General features: G+C 40.2%; 1 protein-coding gene across 20 annotated transcripts in view; it reads left to right on the top strand.

The window, feature by feature from the left end:
* Window positions 1–19,963, top strand: part of si:dkey-21e5.1 (potassium channel subfamily T member 1) — a 64,026-nt gene that overhangs the window by 860 nt on the left and 43,203 nt on the right. For 17 of the 20 annotated variants that reach the window (XM_034871592.1, XM_034871601.1, XM_034871589.1 and 14 more), the window contains exons 2-3: window positions 2,816–3,053; window positions 3,966–4,133. In XM_034871592.1, coding sequence (XP_034727483.1) covers window positions 2,816–3,053; window positions 3,966–4,133 — 406 coding nt within the window. Of the gene's footprint in view, window positions 1–532; window positions 764–2,815; window positions 3,054–3,965; window positions 4,134–15,704; window positions 16,240–19,963 lie in introns of those variants that run through there. The other 3 variants (XM_034871605.1, XM_034871606.1, XM_034871591.1) reach the window with 2 other exon arrangements.

Raw genomic sequence — 19,963 nt, 5'->3', positions numbered from 1 at the left:
TTGTTTTAGATGCGTTATGACAGAGGAAAGCTTTGGAAAGAGCAATAAGACGCCTTTACTTACTGTGATTTAAAACCAGGGATTGTGACGTAAGAGCAGCTGAGAACAGTTACATCGAATTTGCGAGCTACGCTAATTAAAAAGAAGAAGGCAAGTGGAAAAGCCGGTTTTTAATCGACAGCATAGGACTAGGTTAGCTACCACAAAACTGTTCGTCATCCTTCCGCAAAGCAATGTAGTTCGTCAACACTAGCAAATAAAGTTGTTGCTAAGCGACAATGGAGTCTCAGGGCTCGCGCATTGATATTTAAATAAACTGTCAGGTGTGCGATAAATTACAACGTTTCGAAGGCGTGTCAGCCAATCAGCGCTGGAAAGCGGGACTAGTGTTTCCTCATAAAAACCTAAATAACCTAGCATGCAAACCTACAGATAGGTAGCTAGCTAGCTAGTCTGCCATTGCAAGACTAATTTTCCCAGCGTTGTGGAGCTAAGTACCGATACAGTCATAGCTTGTCGAGCACCAGTCTTCGTGAAGCTCACTACGTTGGACTCGTGTTTGCTCCCCCTGGTCGCCGGAGCCAACTTCCCTCCCCTTTGTAATTACCATTTTCCAACGATGACTGAGTTTTCGAAGGGGCGCGTTGATGGGAAACATCCTCTGTCACACAGCCAATGCTGCTCGAGCAGTGTGTGGAGGGTGTCTACACCTAACGTATGTTTACGATGATGGGACCTCGGTCAGACATGGGAACACTGCCAGGTAAACGAAGTTAGCAAGAATGATTTCTGGAAGCTTGACTTTATTCTCAGTAACTATGGTGCGCTTTACTTAGCTTGTGTATAGTTATGTTATGGTCTAGGCAATAGCACATTCAAGCTGTTCTAAAGAGATTTGGTGTGTGATACTTTTATGTAACCTCTAACTGACTTAATATTGTACAACTGCGCTGAATTTGTGACCTTGCCATCTGTTATTTGTATAGTGTCACCCTGATGTTTATGCTGGACTTAGTTGCAGATGTTTTGGTCAGCAGTAGGCGTTAAATGAAACTCATGCAAGTTGATATGAAATAGGCTATGCCTGTTTTACACATTACAAATAAAGTAATTGTAGGCTTTGTGTCGTCACTAAACCTTTCTTTGAAAATGATGACTGTGTTTCAAAGTTGTCCAAATTAATTAATTTCTAAATATATAACCATATAGGGAAACATGTAAGATACTGTCAGATTGTCAGAACATGCATGATGTTTAGATAATGCTGATGGGTGCATTTTATTATCAGCCTGCAGTACTAGTGACATCTACCTGGGCCTAACATATCACATCTTTTTGAAGAATACTGCGCATATTCACATGTTTCTTTTATACTTCAGCCTTGATTCAGTTTTTGTTATTCTCACTCTGGATCTTCTTTTTTATTTAGAGACTAATTTTACCTCCGCCCTACATGTATTTTTTCTTCACTCCATCTGCTTTCTGTGCTCTGTATCTGCAGTATTATCTCCATTGGAGTCTCATAACCGGGAGCAATTCTGCTCCCTTTTATTGTGGTCACTTTGCTTCATCCATTAAATCACCCCTTAGAGGTTGCATTCTCTGTACTTGTACAAGACTCATGTTTGCTTTCATGGTGGACTTGCAGTCATCAGCTCTTTTTATATTTTATCCTGTCATTTGGTTCCTTTTAACCCCTAAGGAAAAGGACACATTGAGGGAAATGTGCTCTTTACACTTCTTGAGTGACCTGCTTTTATTTCCCGTTTTCTTTCCTCTCTTCTTGTCCCCAGCACACTAGTTTGTCAGCTCTCCGCTCCCCTTTCTTTGACGGTCTGTGCTTTCACTAATCAGTCTCTGGGTACTATTATCCCACTCAAGGTTGCCCACACTGTACTATGATGACCACATACTAATACAGAGCTTTGTATTACCCACTTACTGTTTCCTCTGTAGAGGCTTCAGAGGGGAAATCAAGCAATCTCATCAGCATAAACCAATAAAGCGTATGATTGGACATGTTCAAGCTGTCTATTAAAAAAAATGGAACATTGGAACTCAAATAGAAATACACATGAGTTAAGGCCATCTTGTTCAGACAGACAGAACATGCAATCTTGTACATGTACAAGATTACGTTGTAAGTGTGGTAGAAATGTCAGTGTCCTATTTCTGAAGGTTAGTTGCTTCTCCCTGTGTTGCTACGTAGGCAGAAAATCAGTTGATAAGGCAATCCCCTCTCACCATGGCAGCAACAGTAAAACCTATACTTTAGGGGGCCTTCAGTTAACACAAAGGTATATAATAGCAGATTAACCTAAGTAAAATGCTACTGTACACTTTATCAGAATATACACCATAAATAATAAAACACCATCCACTGGGCATGTTGGAGTCCGTGAACACATTAATATTAAACCTTACATTGAAAGTGTGGCGTCAAAGAACAGCGCATTCCAGAGGTCTTGCTGAACTCTCAGTAGAGTTGAGCTGTGACACGAGACAGCCAATGCGGGGTGTCCTCTAGCTCATCCAGTAAAAGCGTTCACACCATGTTAACTGAGTCCCGCAGAGGCCTGGGTTCCATTCTGACCTGTGGCCCATTGCTGCGTGTCATCCCCCTTTTATGTCTATCCACTGTCAATGAAGGGAAAAGCCCCCAAAAATAATCTTTAAAAAAAACAACAGACAATGTAATCCTATTGCATTTGTCGCTAAGTCTGAAAGAGGTTATTTTTGTGACTCTTTTCCTGTCATTTCCCTCTCTTTGCCCTTTCTCTCGCTCTCTCATTCATCACTTACTTCCCCCAACAAGAGGCAGCCATGAGCCCTCCACGGCGATCATCCAGCCCTCCACGGCGATCATCCAGCCCTCCACGGCGATCATCCAGCCCTCCACGGCGATCATCCAGCCCTCCACGGCGATCATCCAGCCCTCCACGGCGATCATCCAGCCCTCCACGGCGATCATCCAGCCCTCCACGGCGATCATCCAGCCCTCCACGGCGATCATCCAGCCCTCCACGGCGATCATCAAGTTCCCATGGTGACAGGTAATTTCCTGTAAGACTGAGTGACCTGGTGGGAACACATATACATACATGCACACCACTTTGTTGCCAGTACAGTATGCATTAGATACACACAAAGCATGCAAACATACTGTACTGTAAGGTGTAGGTGGGTTGCTATTTTTCATATTTGTTTCTGCAGTTATTTATTCATTACGTTTCGACTTCGATGAAGGAAAAATGTAATTTTTTTAAATGTTTGAATAATGCATGTACTCCTATGTTTATTTTATTTTGTTTAATAATACATGGCACGCATGAAATGGGACATTTGAATCAAATCATCTGGTTCAGACTTTCACATGACTTGCTTTGACTCAGAGAATCAGCTCCACGTTTAGCTTTTCTGTCACAAATCATCTGTCAAATCATTGGTGTTTTCTTAGCTGTGTTTTGATACTGTACGCCAAACAGCTTAGGAGTTCGGCTAGAATCTTCATTAAAGTGTTGTAGTACTCACATGACCCACAATGAAAACATGAGCAGTTGCTCTCACTGCATCATCCTTAATAAATGTAACCATCTTCAGTATTCATGAAACAAATCAATTAGCCTTTTTTCCTGGCTGTGGTTTTCATGTGGACATTTGCTTTTTCCTTGATGAATAATTTAGCATTTGGGGATTTCAGTACAACAAATAGTCCCCCTGAACTTTGTTTGTTTTGATTTCAGACAGTCTGATCTTACTCATTATACAACCCTGACTGCTTCTAGACTCCCTAGAACATTAAATCATCTCTTCAGTAATGGACTTTTCAATCATTTTCTTATATTGACTGTATAAAACAAACTCATGCATCTTATTGTTACAAAACTGAAATATCACCATTGTAATGTATCATGCTCTCAAACTGGCATGTTGATGAGTAGATGCTGCCTGTCCTTGTCCCGCAGGCCCTCCAATGAGACCCTTCAGAGAAACAACAGCAGCAACTCTGGTGTTATTCTGGACATCTCGGCTCTCAAGATGGCAGAAGTGGATTCAGAGGTGCCTCCTCTTCCACCTCGCTATCGCTTCAGGGACTTGTTGCTGGGGGACCAGACGTTTCAGAATGATGACAGGTAGCATGAAAACACTGTTAGTTGATAAATGTAAAGTATTGGTTCCCAAACTTGGGTATGTGGGGGGGGGGTTGTGGAAAAGTAGGGATATGGACATGGAACTCTAAACAGTTTGGGAAACATTGCATGTGAGAGGCTGTGCATACATACAACATTTATGTTCAAATCTCCCTGGATACTTGAAACAGTGTTTTAACATGTTTATTATTTTTTTACACATTCCCGGAGTTACTTTGTGCTGAATGTTGCAGTTTACACTGCTGTATGTATTCTCTCGAGCTGCCTCATCGTTACTTCTACCTTGATTACTGTTTTCCTACATTTCCCAGAATGGTTTCTCATGACAGCCCCCTAGAGATGTGGCGTGTCTGGTATACTGTTGTATTAGCTATTGTCTTAATGTGTAGGTGGTGGCTATAGAAAGTGTAGGCGGTGGATGTAAATAGAAACGGAAGTGGGGTTTTTGTAACAAAGAAAGTCAGTCTTGCATAGATCTTGTGGCTAAATTGCACTGTGGACTATTGTACTGGATACAAAGAAACTGTTTTTTTCAGTCTTCATGAATTTTAACTGTCACATTGGTACAGTTTAGAAAAGAATGCAAGGTAGGCTACCTTACAAGTAATGTTAATATGGTCTTGACTTCTTTAGTGAAAGGGTTCTTTGGGTTTTTATAGTATGTATAGTATATTCTGTTTAGACTGTATCTTTCTTTTTGTATGAAAGAGCCTGTTCCTTGGCCCTTGATTGGTGCTACAGTCACTAGGGTTAAATTATTATTATATTTCTGCGGTTGGAGAGGCAGACCAACAGATGCTGTTTGCTGCCCATGAGGGGAAGAATTAGGTGAGCATCAGCCACGGCTGAGTACTACAGAGCTCTCCATGGTACTGAAATGAAATATTAGTTGAGCAGTAACTTCAATACTGGCTTCCAAAGAACATAAGGAGAGCACTTACTTTATAGTTTCCCTGTTGCTTTGTCAGCAACTTCAAATCTTAAGCTAATATTAAATTGACTACTTGTACTTTATCACTTTCTCAAATTCTCTTCGTTGGGTTTGTTAAGAGTCTTTTTAGGACTGTGCTGTTTACTGTTGTAGTCCATTATTATTGGCAGCCGCAGCATCAAAACTATCGGATTTATACTCCACCAAGACTGTAGCCTTAAGAACCAAGGTTAGCCAGGTTCTGTTGAAATAAAGAGAACAAAGATAAACAAAAAAGGGAGTTGTTTTTCCCTTATAAACCTGTAGAAATTGTCTGTAAGTGTATCAGCCTATGTCTGTATTGTTACACCTTTCTATTTCCAACCTTGATTGGTGTCTCACTCAGAGAATCAGGGTTGAATTATAATAATATAAACATTGTATGTTATCGATTTTGCAGCTGGCCCCTCCCGTAAGGGTACCATCCATCCATCCATCCATCCATCCATCCATCTATCTATCTTCATCCGCTTATCCGGTATCAGGTCGCGGAGGCAGTAAGGGTACCGTTCATTTATAAAATGACCAGCGGTTGAATTTGACAGATAGCCCATTGTGGATGTTATCTCTTGACTCCAGGTTTTTGGTAGCAACAACAGCCATGTTTCAGAAATAAGTCCAATACCTTCCAGTGGTTTTTGTGTTTTATAATTAGCGTATTGATCTGCTTGCATGAATGTATAGCAAATATCTCTTCTGAGAAATCCTTCTAAACAAAGAATTTAGTATAAAAGTAAATATAACATTTGGTTTTGCCACCATCCACTCGTTCTCTTGCTTACTCTGATTTCACTCTCTTCACTGGGCCTCTGTCTCCAGGGCTCCCTGTAGTAAATTGCTGTCAGTATATTTTTATATCAATGCAATGCCTTTTCTCTACACTTATTATTCAAAGCAGCGGCCCAGTATTTGATCAATTGCCCCACACATATGGCTTTGTTTTTCTAGCTGCATGCCAGTTTTATCAGTAGAGTTGACATAACAAATTCTTTAACGCCAAAGACAAATAAATCAACATGCAGTAACATTTATTTAGTAGATCTTCCGATGCTAGAATATAGGAGTCAGGCTGCTTGAAGCTGCATGTGTAGTCTTATATGTTTGCACGTGTAAGAGTGTGTGTGCATTTTTTATGCTTTAGGTCAACTGTGAATTGTTTTGCTGAACACTGTTCAATTGCAAAGGGTAATAAGAGTTTATTGCTGGGCTACCAGCACATGTGTGCATGTGTGTATGTGCATGCAAGGTCTTGTCACAGGACATAGTCATTTACAGATTCAGCAAAAAAAACACAACTGTCTTTGTTTCTTCAAAATAAATAACAGCTATAAACTGCAGCATCTCACACACACCTCTGCAAATTGTGTGTTAGGAAATGGATGAAAATGCAAAAGAAGACAACACCATTATTGACAGTGTTGTATCACTGTTCTGTAATTGCTAGTTTACAAGCTTTTTAATGGAAATGGAAGCAGAGGATGTCACTGGGCTTTGGTGACACTCTATTTCCTGGTTGACGATATTATAGGGGTCCATAGGGAGAGTCTGGCCTTTTGCATCTGGTTCCTTGCATCTGTCGTATTGGGCTACGAGAGTAAAAAGCAGTGGGTGGAAAGACTCCGGCAATGATAACTCACTAAACATATTAACATTGCTAGAAGGGAATCCCGTTAGGCAGCAACAAGTGTAGTCAGATGCTCAAACAGGTTGTGAAAAAGACAGTTTTACCTAATTATCCAAACCAAATTCCTCTTTCCTTTGCAACAATGTAAAACAAAGGCACTTGAGTGTTTCTATGAGAAGTGTCACTCCAACAGTATTCAGGCAATAAGCCCTTTGTGTGTGTGTGTTTGTGTGTGTGTGTGTGTCCCGAGCTATCATTATCTCCAGGTTTGGGTGTAAGAGGGCAGTAATTATGGCTTGGCTGTGTGGGTGCTGAAGAGGAGCAGTCACACTGAAGTCATGAATCTGACAAGCGATTGGTCTGTGTGCACACACGTGTATTTGTGTGAGTATGGTTTGTGTATGTGCTCTTGAGTGTAGACACACCGGCGTTTGCAACTGTGAGTGTCTGATTATACATCCAAGCATGTATGTGGGTTTATTTTTCGGTCTGTCTGCCAGAGGGAGGCCAGCCTCAGTCAATGTCAGAAATAGAAGCAAGCCACCGATCCTTCTGTATACATGCCGACAGGGTTGAAAGAGCAGGAAGAAAATTGGTTTCATTTATCTTTCCTCTGCATGTCTAATCTTGTTTGGGGATTTTCCTTCTCTAATCAAGACAGGATGCTGATGGAGAGTATTGTCGACGGATTGAGGAGTGTTAATTGGTCAGTGAATAAACTCAACACCTCCTCGTGAGTCAAATAGTGGCACTTGGAAGAGTGACCCTGCACTGACGCATGTTCTCTCGTCGAGCAGCTAGAACGAACAGCTAGTCCCAGACACCGATCTTTCACTCATGTTGCCGTGAAAATGTTTTATTGCTATTATGACAGCATTACAGCAGTGCAAAAGAGGCCTTGATTTTAGCTTGGTAATAATCTATCCCTGAGTTGATTTAGATTCTGAAACATTAATAAACAAAAGATGTTGATGTGGAATTTTGTAAATGCACAGGTTTTCCCCTTCATAACATGTCGTGTTTTGATGTGAGGAGAGGGTTTGCATCTCCTTAAATTTTTTTTATAGATTTTTATTTTTCTCCAGACAGATATCACAGAATCAAACTCCAAGTGGAATAAAGAGCGAACACTTGCAGAGTGATGCTGGCAGCAGCTGTTTGTTTTCACTGATTCTGTGGCAGAAGCGACTGCTGGGATTTCATGCCTGGATGATTTCTATCTGAGTTTATTAGGCTGATGATGTGATGGAGAACATAGACAAAAACGGAGGTGCGGCGCATAAAAATCACAAAATTCCAGAGGAAGGGAAGGACCACTCCATAGATAACAGATCCTTAAGGGAGGCAGACGAGTGTTGAGGGACATTGATATGAATATGATGAAGATGATAGGTCCAATAGTTCAATTCAAGTCAAATTATTAAAAAATGTTTTCCCAAGGGGCAATAAAGCGGCACGAAGAGCAGCAGACAAAGGACAGTTCACAGGTAAGATACTAATACAAACAGAGATATAAATAACATTGTCGTGGACAAGGTCAATAAAAAACAAAATTAAAAACACAATTGAAGGTCATAAAGGACTTAATGCTCGCAAGCTATGTTCACACTGCTGGTCCTCATGCTCGATGGCAAATCCCTGCTCATTATACATATATGATAATAGTTTAGTTTTCATAACACTCTATGTGTGTGCTCTTTGTTTATACCGGTATCATAAAAATACTCTAAGCCTCATGTGTTTCTTGGTAGAGTACCATGGTAGGGAACCTTGTACACACACTTTTCTGAAAATGTTTATTCAAGAAGTACAAAGGAAATGTTTTGTTATTATTGTTATTACATACACAGAGCTTGTTAAGCGTGGGACAGTTGCTTTAGTTGCTTAAATCATTTGATAGTTTGATTTTTGTGTACATACAAAATGTTTTACTTTGCTACATTTTAATACTGTAGAAATATAATTTTGTGATAATAACACACGTCGCCCTGTCCTTATTTATAATGCGTTTAGTGAATTGCAGTGTTGGCCCACGGAAGCATCTTCTTTTAACAAGTGAGATGCTATTTAACTTTCTCTTAATTGTTGTGTCTGGTACTCCTCCATAATGGGAATGATTCAGGCAAAGGTGCTTTGAGCACTAAAATGATGACACCTGTGTCAGGTGAAGGTTAACCTGTTGTCAAGATGATGCAGAGTGACGATGGACTTTGGACTTCAAATTGCATGTAATAACATCTAAGGTAGAAGCAGAAAAACAACTTGGACATAATGAGACATGTGGTCACGAGCTGTGACCCTCCTGTTTCCCAACGTTATCTCTCTAAAAACTCACATACTTGAAAGGCTGATAGGTGTTACTGGTGACACACACAACTCCGCTTAGCAACTAGGGCTCGCAATTTAGACCATAGGTGGCATTAGTCACCACCAATAGCACAGTGTGGGTGGGCGACACTTAATGGCCACTAAACTTGTTCTCATCGACAACACAGTAGCTGTGTGTCTTTAGCACGTTGTTATCACGTTCAGCAGAGGTCCCCAAACATGTCCACATTCTGTCTGTTTTATCCCATTGTATGGGGTTATGTTTCTCTACGGATTTGTGCAGCCAGTGAGAAGGATCTGGAATGTTAACAAGTAAACAGTGAAAGTGCGGGTGAGCTGAAGCATCTCATTCCTGAAAAGCTCAATTTGGATAATTCACAATCTAATTTATTTAGTGAAAGTAGCAAAGCGTGCTTAAGCTGAAAAGAAATGAGCATGCATCTCTACTAAAGTGTTTATATGAAACTGCATCACAGTGGCAAAGTGCAGAGTCTCAGAGGAATAGCTAAAATGGGATGGACAATTAAAGGTAGGCTGCAAAGAGAGAATTATGGGAGGGATGGTCAGGGAAAAATATGTCTTTCAAGATTATGTATTTTCATCTGGTCCATAGCGTCAGTGTGCCCAGCAATCTCTGGTGCATTTGCCATTTAGCCCTTGTGCTTCACATTGCCAACTTAATTAGCATCAGTAGGGTTGGCTTGTCAATAGGCTGCTGAGATGATGGAGGCATTTGGATGAGGTTGTCAGCCCCGTAGAGCGGGGTTCCAGTGCTGTGAGTGATTGCTGAGACCTACAGCGTCATATAGAGGATTGTTCAGGAATCACACAACACATTTCTTATTTTTTTTTCCTTTATTTATTTCACTTTAACACAGAAATTAATAAGCCTAACAGACGTTGTCAAAACAAGGTGGAGGTAAATGATGAAATGTTTTAGCAAAAAAAAAACAAAAAAAACATTGAATGTGATCTAAGTGATCAGATCTGATTATCTCACCCTGCCTTTTTTGGCATTGTGAGTAATCAAGTCATTATACAAACCATTCAGGTAGCAGGATCAACACAGGGCTGTTATTAATAACTAACTTAAATTATGACATTTTGCAGCTTGTAAATGTGCATCTATATGAGCTGGCAAATAAAAGCTGATTGTCCTACTTTCTAATATATATAATTTTTTTTTCAATTTTAAAAACTTTTTTACACATGAACACTGGGGAGAGCATCCATACAAAAAAAAATCCTTCACATAAAACTGTAACATTCATACCAAGTCCGATCTTATGGGCTTGACATACTCAGACCACTTTGACCATATTTTGTAAAACATGTCTCTTTGATTCTTGAGAGTGAATGAGAGCCCTTCCACACTGTAGATTTCCTGGACTATGTTGACCCACTCTTCGATGGTTGGGAGGTCCGGTTTTAACCATTTCCGTGTTATGGCTTTTTTACTCGCTGCCAGCAGTATCCACAGTAACCTCTTGTCCTTATTTCTCCATTTATTAACATCAGCGTTGCCCAAATACACATTTTCAAAGTTGCACGGTAGTTTACTACCAAATATATGATTAATATGTTGATTGTCCTATTTTATGCAAACAAGGATGACTCCACCACTGTTTCTGGTGCAGCTTCTAATGGAAGCAGTTGTTTTATTCATGAAACAGTTGAACATGGCCTGTTTGTTTTTAGTGTGGCATAAAAAAAGTGCCTACATATTGTCAAATAACTTTCAAAGGAAAATTGTTATTGTGTCCTAAAACCCCAAACCGTTATAATCAGTAGTTTGTTTGTAGGCACAATATGAGTAAATACTGCAAAAGTTTCTGTACGAGCTGAAGTAGTATTTCTTTACGCTTTAAAAGGGACTCTCATTCTTTCAGGGCACATATAAGAGATTGAAAGAAATGATTTAATGGGCCCACAGACAATTTGAATTTGAAGACGGTTGCATTTTTTCTTTTAATGGATGAACTATTGGCACTGGCAACCCCACTATACAAAAGTGAACATTCCCTGAGACATCTTCATTTTTAGCAGAGAGCATAAGGTTGTGAGCAGTATATGAACAGTTAACTTTTTGCACCAAACAGCCTTAGAAAAACAGCAGTTGAGTCGACAACAAAAAAGCATCCCTGTGTGTGTGCGGTGCTCGAGTGTGTGTGTTTGTGTGTGTGTACACTAATGTGTAAGCCTGCCAGTGGCATTGGCTAGACTTCCTCCTTCTCTCTGGCTATGCTGTGCACAGGAAGACAGCTCGCCCACAGCAATGCCAGCTCACTGCCTTAATATGTTTTGACTGAGGAAGCATTATTACAGCTCTTGATGCCCATCTGCAGCATGAAGCTGATGGGTTCCCAATGATCATGCAGCTTTACAGGGAGACCTGATTACTCAGCAAGATTTAGCTAAAATATCTGGCCCATCAATAGCTTGGGTGTATTCTCACAAGCAGAATGTAGCTCCCAAATTAAAGTCACAAAAAAAGGAAATTTCATATGTTCTCTGTATCAAACCATAAGTGCCCATAATATGAAAATAATCCCCTTTTCTGGGATTTGGGGTGGTATTTTGTGTCTCTGGTGCTTTCACACACGATCCATGCTTTTTGGAGTGAGATACAGGTTTCTGAATGTCTTCTGCCTTCAGTCTTTGGGTGAGCTGTTCAGAATCTGAGCGGCTTTCTACCTAACAGACGAGGTGGCTAACCATAGGACATGCTAGCGCTAGCATGCTAGCTTGTTTTCAATGGCAAAACACTGCTAAAACACACACTAGTTCACCATAATCTACAAATGAACTACTTACATGTCCCTCTTCTGCAGGTATTCCACAAGTGCGTCCTTGTTTAGAAAAAGTCTCCGAGCTAATCCTGCCTTGGACTGACCAAAGTTGGAGAAAGAGTTATCTAGCTGATGTGATCTTACCTAGCTGCTGCGCATGTGCAACTCCCAACAAAGATAGTATAGAAGTGAGATGTCTCACTCTGTAGCTAAAACAAGTGAGATGTCTCACTCTGTAGCTAAAACAGAGATGTAAACACTCAGGGTGAAAACAGGATCTGCAGCAGTGTGCGTTACAACAAAAATATGGTGTTTTGGGAGAATGAAACCATGTAAACCTATTCTGGTACAACCTCAAAATACAATTATGAACCTGAAAATGAGCATAATATGATCACTTTAATGATAATAGCACATCTTGTCGTTTCCTTTTATGTAATACATTATATCCATCAATATGATCACATATTTTAGAGCAATGTCCTCACCTGTATTTTTCGGAATCAGTGCCACGTTAAATGTGACAAAAGCCATATGTCAAAGCCAGCCCTCTTATTGGTTATTGTTTTTGATCCCAGTGGCTCATCTTGCAGAATCTGGAATTCTCTCAAATGTAAGTGTTTCAAAGTGGAATGCTTTACCAGTACTCAGCTAAGCTTCTCAGCTCTCTTTCCGTGCATTATATCCCTGAATTTTGCCACTTAATTGGCTTTCATGCTGCAATAATTACAGAGCTCTGGCTATGTTAGAAATAAACTGCATCCTGTAAGCATGTGGCCAAAACGCCTGTATGATCATATTATCGAGCTGGAGATGAGTAATATTAACCGATCTAAATGCTACTGTATTCAGAATTCATTTCTGGCACAAAGAAGTGCAAACTGGCCACTAATACAAAGCTATTCTTTAATAAATGTGAATTTGAATCATATTTCATGCTTTAGATTAGGTTTCCTACGCTTATTATGTTTACATCATTGGGGCGTAATTTGTCTTATTTTCCTCCTGGTTGGTGGAGCCTGCATCTCCTGTACAGCCCTGCTGCTGCTGACAGATCCGACTCACACCATCTGCAGTTCTCTACTTCACCACAAAGTGTCCCTGTGCTCAAGTATGTGCTTCTACACCGGTTTCCACAGCTGATGAACTCCTCTGCATCCTTTTCTCTATCATTTCTATCCATTTTCAATCCATTCATTTTCTTTGATGTCTTTGCACTGAACTGATACCAGTCCACACACCCACAAACGTACAGGCTCTATCTCACCTGATTAAATAAAACCATTGTAGGGCTGGGCAATATCACAATATGTACCCTCCGATATAAAAATGGCTGTTGTATATATTTTTACTATAATATTTCTATTGCGATGTTGAGAAGCCAGCAGCAATACTGCGTTACAGCAAATATCAATGACCTTTGGACAAAACTTTATGCCTGATTCTTGCACATTAAGTATAATTTTGCACTAAAGTTCTTAATACAAATAAGAAAATTCTCAGTAATGTTAGTATTTAATTCACACAGGAGTAAACAAAAATAGGCTATTCTATGTGGTTATTTAATAAAGACAATGTATTTAATTAATTAACAAAAAAATGTCTCGTAATTGAGAAATGAAGTGACCTATATCGGTATAGAAGTTTTTTTTTTCAAATTGCCCAGCCTTACCACATTACTCATTGATGTGCACATTTTCAGTTTCAATTAAATTCATTTCAGTTTTAAGTATGTTTGGCATTTAGAGTGGAGGTGAAGAACACCCTTACCATCATTTATACAGAGGACATTTACTCAGTAGATACGCATATAAATATCACCAATACCTTTACAGTCATACTTACACATACGCACCAACAACTTTGGGATAATCAGCACAAGCAGAGTCTGTTTTATACCAGGGACCACCAAACTACTCCACTGGAACAGTCGGGGCTAAGTATTGCTGAAGTATATATTTATACCAGCTCTAATTGTTCTCTCACCTCCCCAATTTTTCTATCCCGTTAGGGATTAAATATGCAACCCTCTGTTCAAAGGCCCACCTCTAATCCCAAGGCTACTATCAACAGATAATTGAATGTGTTTCCTGAAGGCTCAGCTCAAAATACCATGTACAGTGAATGTGGATTTTATTATGTGTTTCCCAAATGCACTACTAATAAGAGTTCAGCTCATGCTCATGAACAGGAGATTAGAAATATGAATCGACTTTACAAATAGCTGTTCTTCATGTCTGAAACAGTATCAACCATGCATTGTCTTCTGTCTTGTACACCTGACCCGTTGTACAACCAACTTCCTGGTTGCTTAATGTGAAAATCACCCACAAGGCTACTGACAAAGACCCCTCACAAGTTCAATACAGGATGTTAGTTGAAGTTCTTAAACATGTGTGCACTATTGGCAATTTATGAAAGCAAACCTGGGGGTAGCAGTTCCCCAGTTAAACTCTCACGTCCCAGTTGGGAGGTATTGTTTACGGTCCAATATGTGTGATGCCCGTTTGCATGTTTCATTAAGGTGCTCCAGTTTCTTCCACATTCCAAACACATGCAAGTCAGATGGATTAGAAAACAACAAAACATGTTGAACTGACTGACAGTAGATGGGCAGCCTTTAAAGGGTCTTTAGCTCCAGCCCTCTGTAACTCAGAATTAGTGAAACCAGAAGGATACCTTAATTGGCTTTCAACTGTAAATATTTTATGTTTGCTCTTGTGGCCCATAGGCTGTGAAAGAACTGAATCAAATTCCCTTCTTCTTCACTTCACTTCACAGCCTACTACCCCTCCTGGGGCATAGGCCGCCGACAAGGGTTATCCAGGCACTCCGGTCCTGTGCAATTTTCTCTAGTTGGCCCCAAGAGTGGCCTGTTCTCTTGACGTCCGCGTCGAGGTCTCGACGCCAGCTGTTTCGGGGTCGACCCCTTTTTGTCTTCCCCTGAGGGTTCCAGGAAAGAGATCGCCGGGTGATGTTTGAAGCCGGTTTGCGTAGAATATGCCCTAGCCATCCCCAGCGCCTTTGGATGATCTCTTCATCTGTCAGTTGTTGATTTGTTCGTTGCCACAGTTCTTGGTTGCTGATGGTATCGGGCCAGCGGATCTGTAAAATGCGCCGCAGACATGTGTTGATAAATGTCTGAATCTTCTTGGTGGTGGTAATGGTGGTCCTCCATGTTTCGGCGCCATACAACAGCACTGACTTAACATCAAATTCCCACTAGCTTAAAACACATTTTTACATGTTGAATTTAATTGATACACATATCTGTATGTTTCATTGTGTGTATTTTCTTACTGAAACAGCTGCACGTTTTCTAGTTTTAATTCACGTTATAGTTAGTAGTTTAAAACATACCAGTATAAGTGCTGCTCGGTAAGGGTTTACAAGGCTGCACCATTATTGGTAGAAGCCTACATGTATTTTGAGTTTCCCAGGATTCCCCATTATTTAAAAAACGTGTGAGGACAGATGTGGAAGGGGGAGCTTATTAACTTTCTGGCTAGTAGGTTGTAGCCTATACTCTACTGTAGGTGTCACCATGGGTTTCTATGCCAACGGGCATGATCACACCATAGAGCGTTTATCTAGGCCACCTGCTCATTTGTCTCTGGCATGGCATGGTTCTGATTGGTGTTTGGTGTGCGTCAAAACAAAAGCAATAGCTGGAAGGTGCTGAATAATGAAGATCTCTCGATAGTGAGGACAAGTTGATTGACATATAAATTCCATCTGAATTCCTGCACCGTTTGAATTATTAAAAAGATAAATGTGCTTTATTCAACAATAGTAATAGAAATGAAGATTAGGCCATGCACTGATGGACATGATGGAGGTGTATGAGTGTCACGTTGGTCACATCAAAAAGGAGTTGCGGGTGAATTATCAGGTTATGTAACCCGTCGGGGTGCAGTTGGTTTAGCCGTGCGGACGGTTTACGTTACATCGTGACGACGTGTGAGTCTCGTAGACGCACCGGGACCTGACATCTCCATCAGGGATGGAGGAGCGCTCGTTTAGCAGAAGACTGGCTGGCTGATGCTCTCCTCAGTGTGAGTCTGAGGAACTCGTGATGCGGCAAGGAGGGAGACGCTCTCCCTCCGCCTTCGTGCAACACCAGTGAGAAGGGGATGCGGTTTTCCGGCGGAGTGTGAGCCTGTTCCGACACCAGGAGGAGGAAACATATTGGTCGCTCTCTGCTGGAGGTAACGCTCGGTGAGGCAGAGCCATGGCAGGCGCAAAACTGACGCCCTCTCCCTCCGAGATCGACCCAGACGTGAAGACCGAGGCGCAGAAAAATCCAGAGCCCACCTGGGTCAACCCCTCGAGCCCTCTCCGGACCATGGGCTCTTTTGGGAGCGATGCTGGCCAAAGGTAGCTGTCGCAGATCCGCACCAGACTCGCATGTTTCTGAATGCAGCTCGCTTGCACACATGCAGCTTTCGCAAAATAACATGATGCTGCGAGCAAATGGCGCATAAAGTATTCCTAACAACTTTATCGCTTTGTCGCTCGCTTTATCCTTAATAGGCAAAAGTTGCGCCGTGATCAATATCCCATTGCCATTAAATCGGATTACCCGTTAATTGATATTCCCCACTGTAATTTGTAGGAATGTGTAATCGTTACGTGTGGTATAAACTGTATTTTCCCCATTAATGTAAACATAAATGCCTCCAATGCTAAATGATTGCAACGCATCTGCCGTCAATGATTTTCCTCTCAGCATCACTGGGAATCATTTATTAGCTGCAGTATATAGTGATTACATAATTCAGTGGATACTGCATTTCCATTACAATTTTATGAATCCTGATTATAGTTTTTTTTTTATAGAGTGGGGAACATGTTATAACGCCACTGCATTCAAAACTGAAGTTATTTTTGACGTAATGCAACCAGATTGATAGATGAAATACTAATGCAAACCACTGGAAATTATGTTGACAAAAAATACTACATGTTATTTTTCAGCACATGTCTGCACCACTCAACAGAATCTGCATGTAGACGTCCACCCTCAGGGGTCTACCATGTGGTAGACAAATTAGATTAGGGTTTTTGCTGGGCTCAACCAGTAACAACTGAGGGAGACTAAACCTTTTTTACCCCTATTAGGGCGATAAAAGAACATGATATCTGCAGAAATACCACCATTAAAGCTCAGATTGGTACTGTTATCTGCAAATTACTGTATGGTTGGTTTGTCCAAAAACCGTAAGATTGGGCTTTTTTGGCAGTATTTCAGACACCAACGCACAGCAAATATGCTGGTGGTGCAGTGTGTTCTCTATTTACAGCACACATTTTTCATGTCAATATTTATTGGAGGGCATTGACATTTTTGCGTATGACTGGGATCTGGAATTTTGAATCTAATACAGTAGCATTTATTGTTTAATGCATCTGTTTGATAACAGAAACAACAGTGGCATAGTCTGGCAAAATATCAGGGTTTATCACTTAACTATGAAGCTCTATTCTGCAACGTCTCTTTAAATATCAATGTAATGCAAACTCTTCCTACTTCATTAACTTTCCATCAATAATAGAGACACAATTGACAAATCCTTAGGGATGCAAGTCCACCAAAAATAAGTAAGCACTTTTCAATGTTTGTTGGTCACCTGAAGCGAAACAATCGTCCTTAACTCACTACATTACGCCTATACAAAGCTTTCTCCTGGGGCATAATATCCATAGATTACCTGCTATATTTTGGAACACAAACCTGGAAGAATGTCATGTGTTGACACTGTTATTCCATAACAAGAGATAGCAGATGGATTGACCTTTAAATATATGTTTAGGAATACTTAAGGCTGGAGATTACACTTTTTGAGGACAACCTTTATATTTGTTTTCATTTTATAAATTAGGAAATGCAGTGTATAGTGGTGAAGTTAATGGCAACAAATCGTTTGCACTTTTGCCAATAAGTGATTTCACCCAATTTGAACTCTCCAGCACCTTTTTTAAGTATGCAAAAGTTGTTACTTTTTCAAGTGTCGTTCATCCTTGTTCAAACTGTGTGATGTTTTTGATTATAATTATCACAGGTTTGAAATGACAGCACAGCTCAGAGTGATCTCTTCTGTGTTTTCATAACACAATAATGGCAAATACTGTGGATGTTCAGCTGGATGAGGACTGCAGTAAAGATATTATCAAGTTGCCTGCTTGATAGTTATGTCGGGGCTAATGATTTAATCTAGGTTTGAGCGTTTGGATTACGGAACAATCTGGTTTCTGAGGCTATTATCACCTGTCAACTGGAAGGATGTATAGATGAATGTGTAGAATGTATATGGTGAGCATGAAATACAGCAGGTAACAAAACACTAAATCCTACAAGACATCGCAATGATGGATGGATGACTGCAGTGACACGAAGCAATGGCTGATGTTAAGTGCAGATGGAAATGATGAAGCTGGAGGTGTTGCTGGTGTATTGTAGGGGATTGTAGTGATGATTGCAGATCTGTCAGAGCGATCAAAGTCTTAGTCCTACAAAAGCCAGTGAGTCAGCAGACAACTGCTCTAAACAGACTGAAAGAAGAAACAATTGGCTGCCAATCAGTTTTGAGGAGTTGAGCAATATTGACAAGTGGCTATATTGCAGTGCCAGACTGTTTGTATGGGGATCTAATACACAATATCTGCAAATGGCTGAGGCTGTAAAACATATTGCATCAGTTGCCCTGGGCAACAAGACTTGGACCACTGTCAACCATTAAGTATGGTTAGGTTTCCACTCTTGGCAACGATTCCCTAAGTGAATGGATAAGTGTTTGCCTTTGATTGTCCTGCTGTCCAGTACTTTACTCTTTTAGAAATGACAAAACTTGTTAATTTATTTCCACACAGAGACCTGGATAACCCCTGACAGGATGTTGTCAGAGCTTTATAGGTTGTGAAATATGATCACTGTGGGATTTGTGTCCCGCAGCTTCTAGAATGAGAGGATGTGGAGGGAGGAGTGAGAGAATCAATAATCTGGTCTATTGTACAACACAGTTTTTTACAGAATTTCTTCATTCATGGGCATCCCCTTGTTGTTTTTGTATTTACGATTATATTGACATATAAATACTGTAGGGATTAAAGAGACTAAAGGAGACTTGGAGGATATTCAATAACACAGGGCTTGTCCATCTTTTGAACACAGGATGTGTTCAAAACAAATAGACTTATGCAAATTTATCTTGGTTTCATCCAGTTTTGTCACCACATTGCTTTTAGTAAAATGGGCAATTGTTTTGGTCTGTTGGTGTGCAAGTATCTTCATAGCTAAGTGGAAGCTGTTAGTTAGGTAGTCATATTACCATTAAGGCTTCACCAGTATATCACACAGGATGATTTGCATATTTTACTGGATATACTGAAGGCCAACAGAGTAACTTGATAAAAAGCAGGACTTTTGATTGACTGATATGCAGTATATACTTTCTATTACTTGCTGACATTTCATCAAAACAATCCTTCTACAGAGCTTACATCGGTTGAAAGCACTTCCGCTTTTTATCAAGTTGTAATAATTTATTTATTTATTTTACTCCTCCTCAATATCAAAGCTACACGGTAGACTTTGATATTTGCCCTTCATGTTGTCTGACGCTTTGACGGAATGATGAATTAATTAATTCCTTTTTTCTTTTGATGCATGTTGCCTTAATTGACATGATATCATGCAGCAAAGGTCATCTGCAGGATATGAATTCAAGCTATTATGGGTAAATGAAATGTGAAGCAGGAGAATGGATTTGTATAGGTTTTTAGGAATAATCTAGAAAATGTCTGTAATTTCTCCTCAGGGAAATGGTCATATTATATAAGGACATATCACATAAGGACATTTGTTGTCACCTTATAACTGGTAACTTTAATAATGAGTGCTGTGGTTCCTATGCTTGCCCCTTGAACCCTTTAAAAGACCTACATGACAAATAACAGCACACATAAAAAGTTCAGTATAGCCACAAAACTATTAATCTAATACAGTAATACACTAAGACTTTTCCTCTACTCATTTACGCTCTTTTATTGTCCCATGCAGACACTATGATGCAATAATCCTATTGGTGCAGTGCACATATAT

Source organism: Etheostoma cragini, chromosome 5, assembly GCF_013103735.1.
Source record: "Etheostoma cragini isolate CJK2018 chromosome 5, CSU_Ecrag_1.0, whole genome shotgun sequence".
NCBI classification, from domain to species: Eukaryota; Metazoa; Chordata; class Actinopteri; order Perciformes; family Percidae; genus Etheostoma; species Etheostoma cragini.
The sequence above is the reverse complement of the archived record's forward strand: the minus strand, read 5'-3'. Positions and strand labels throughout refer to the sequence as shown.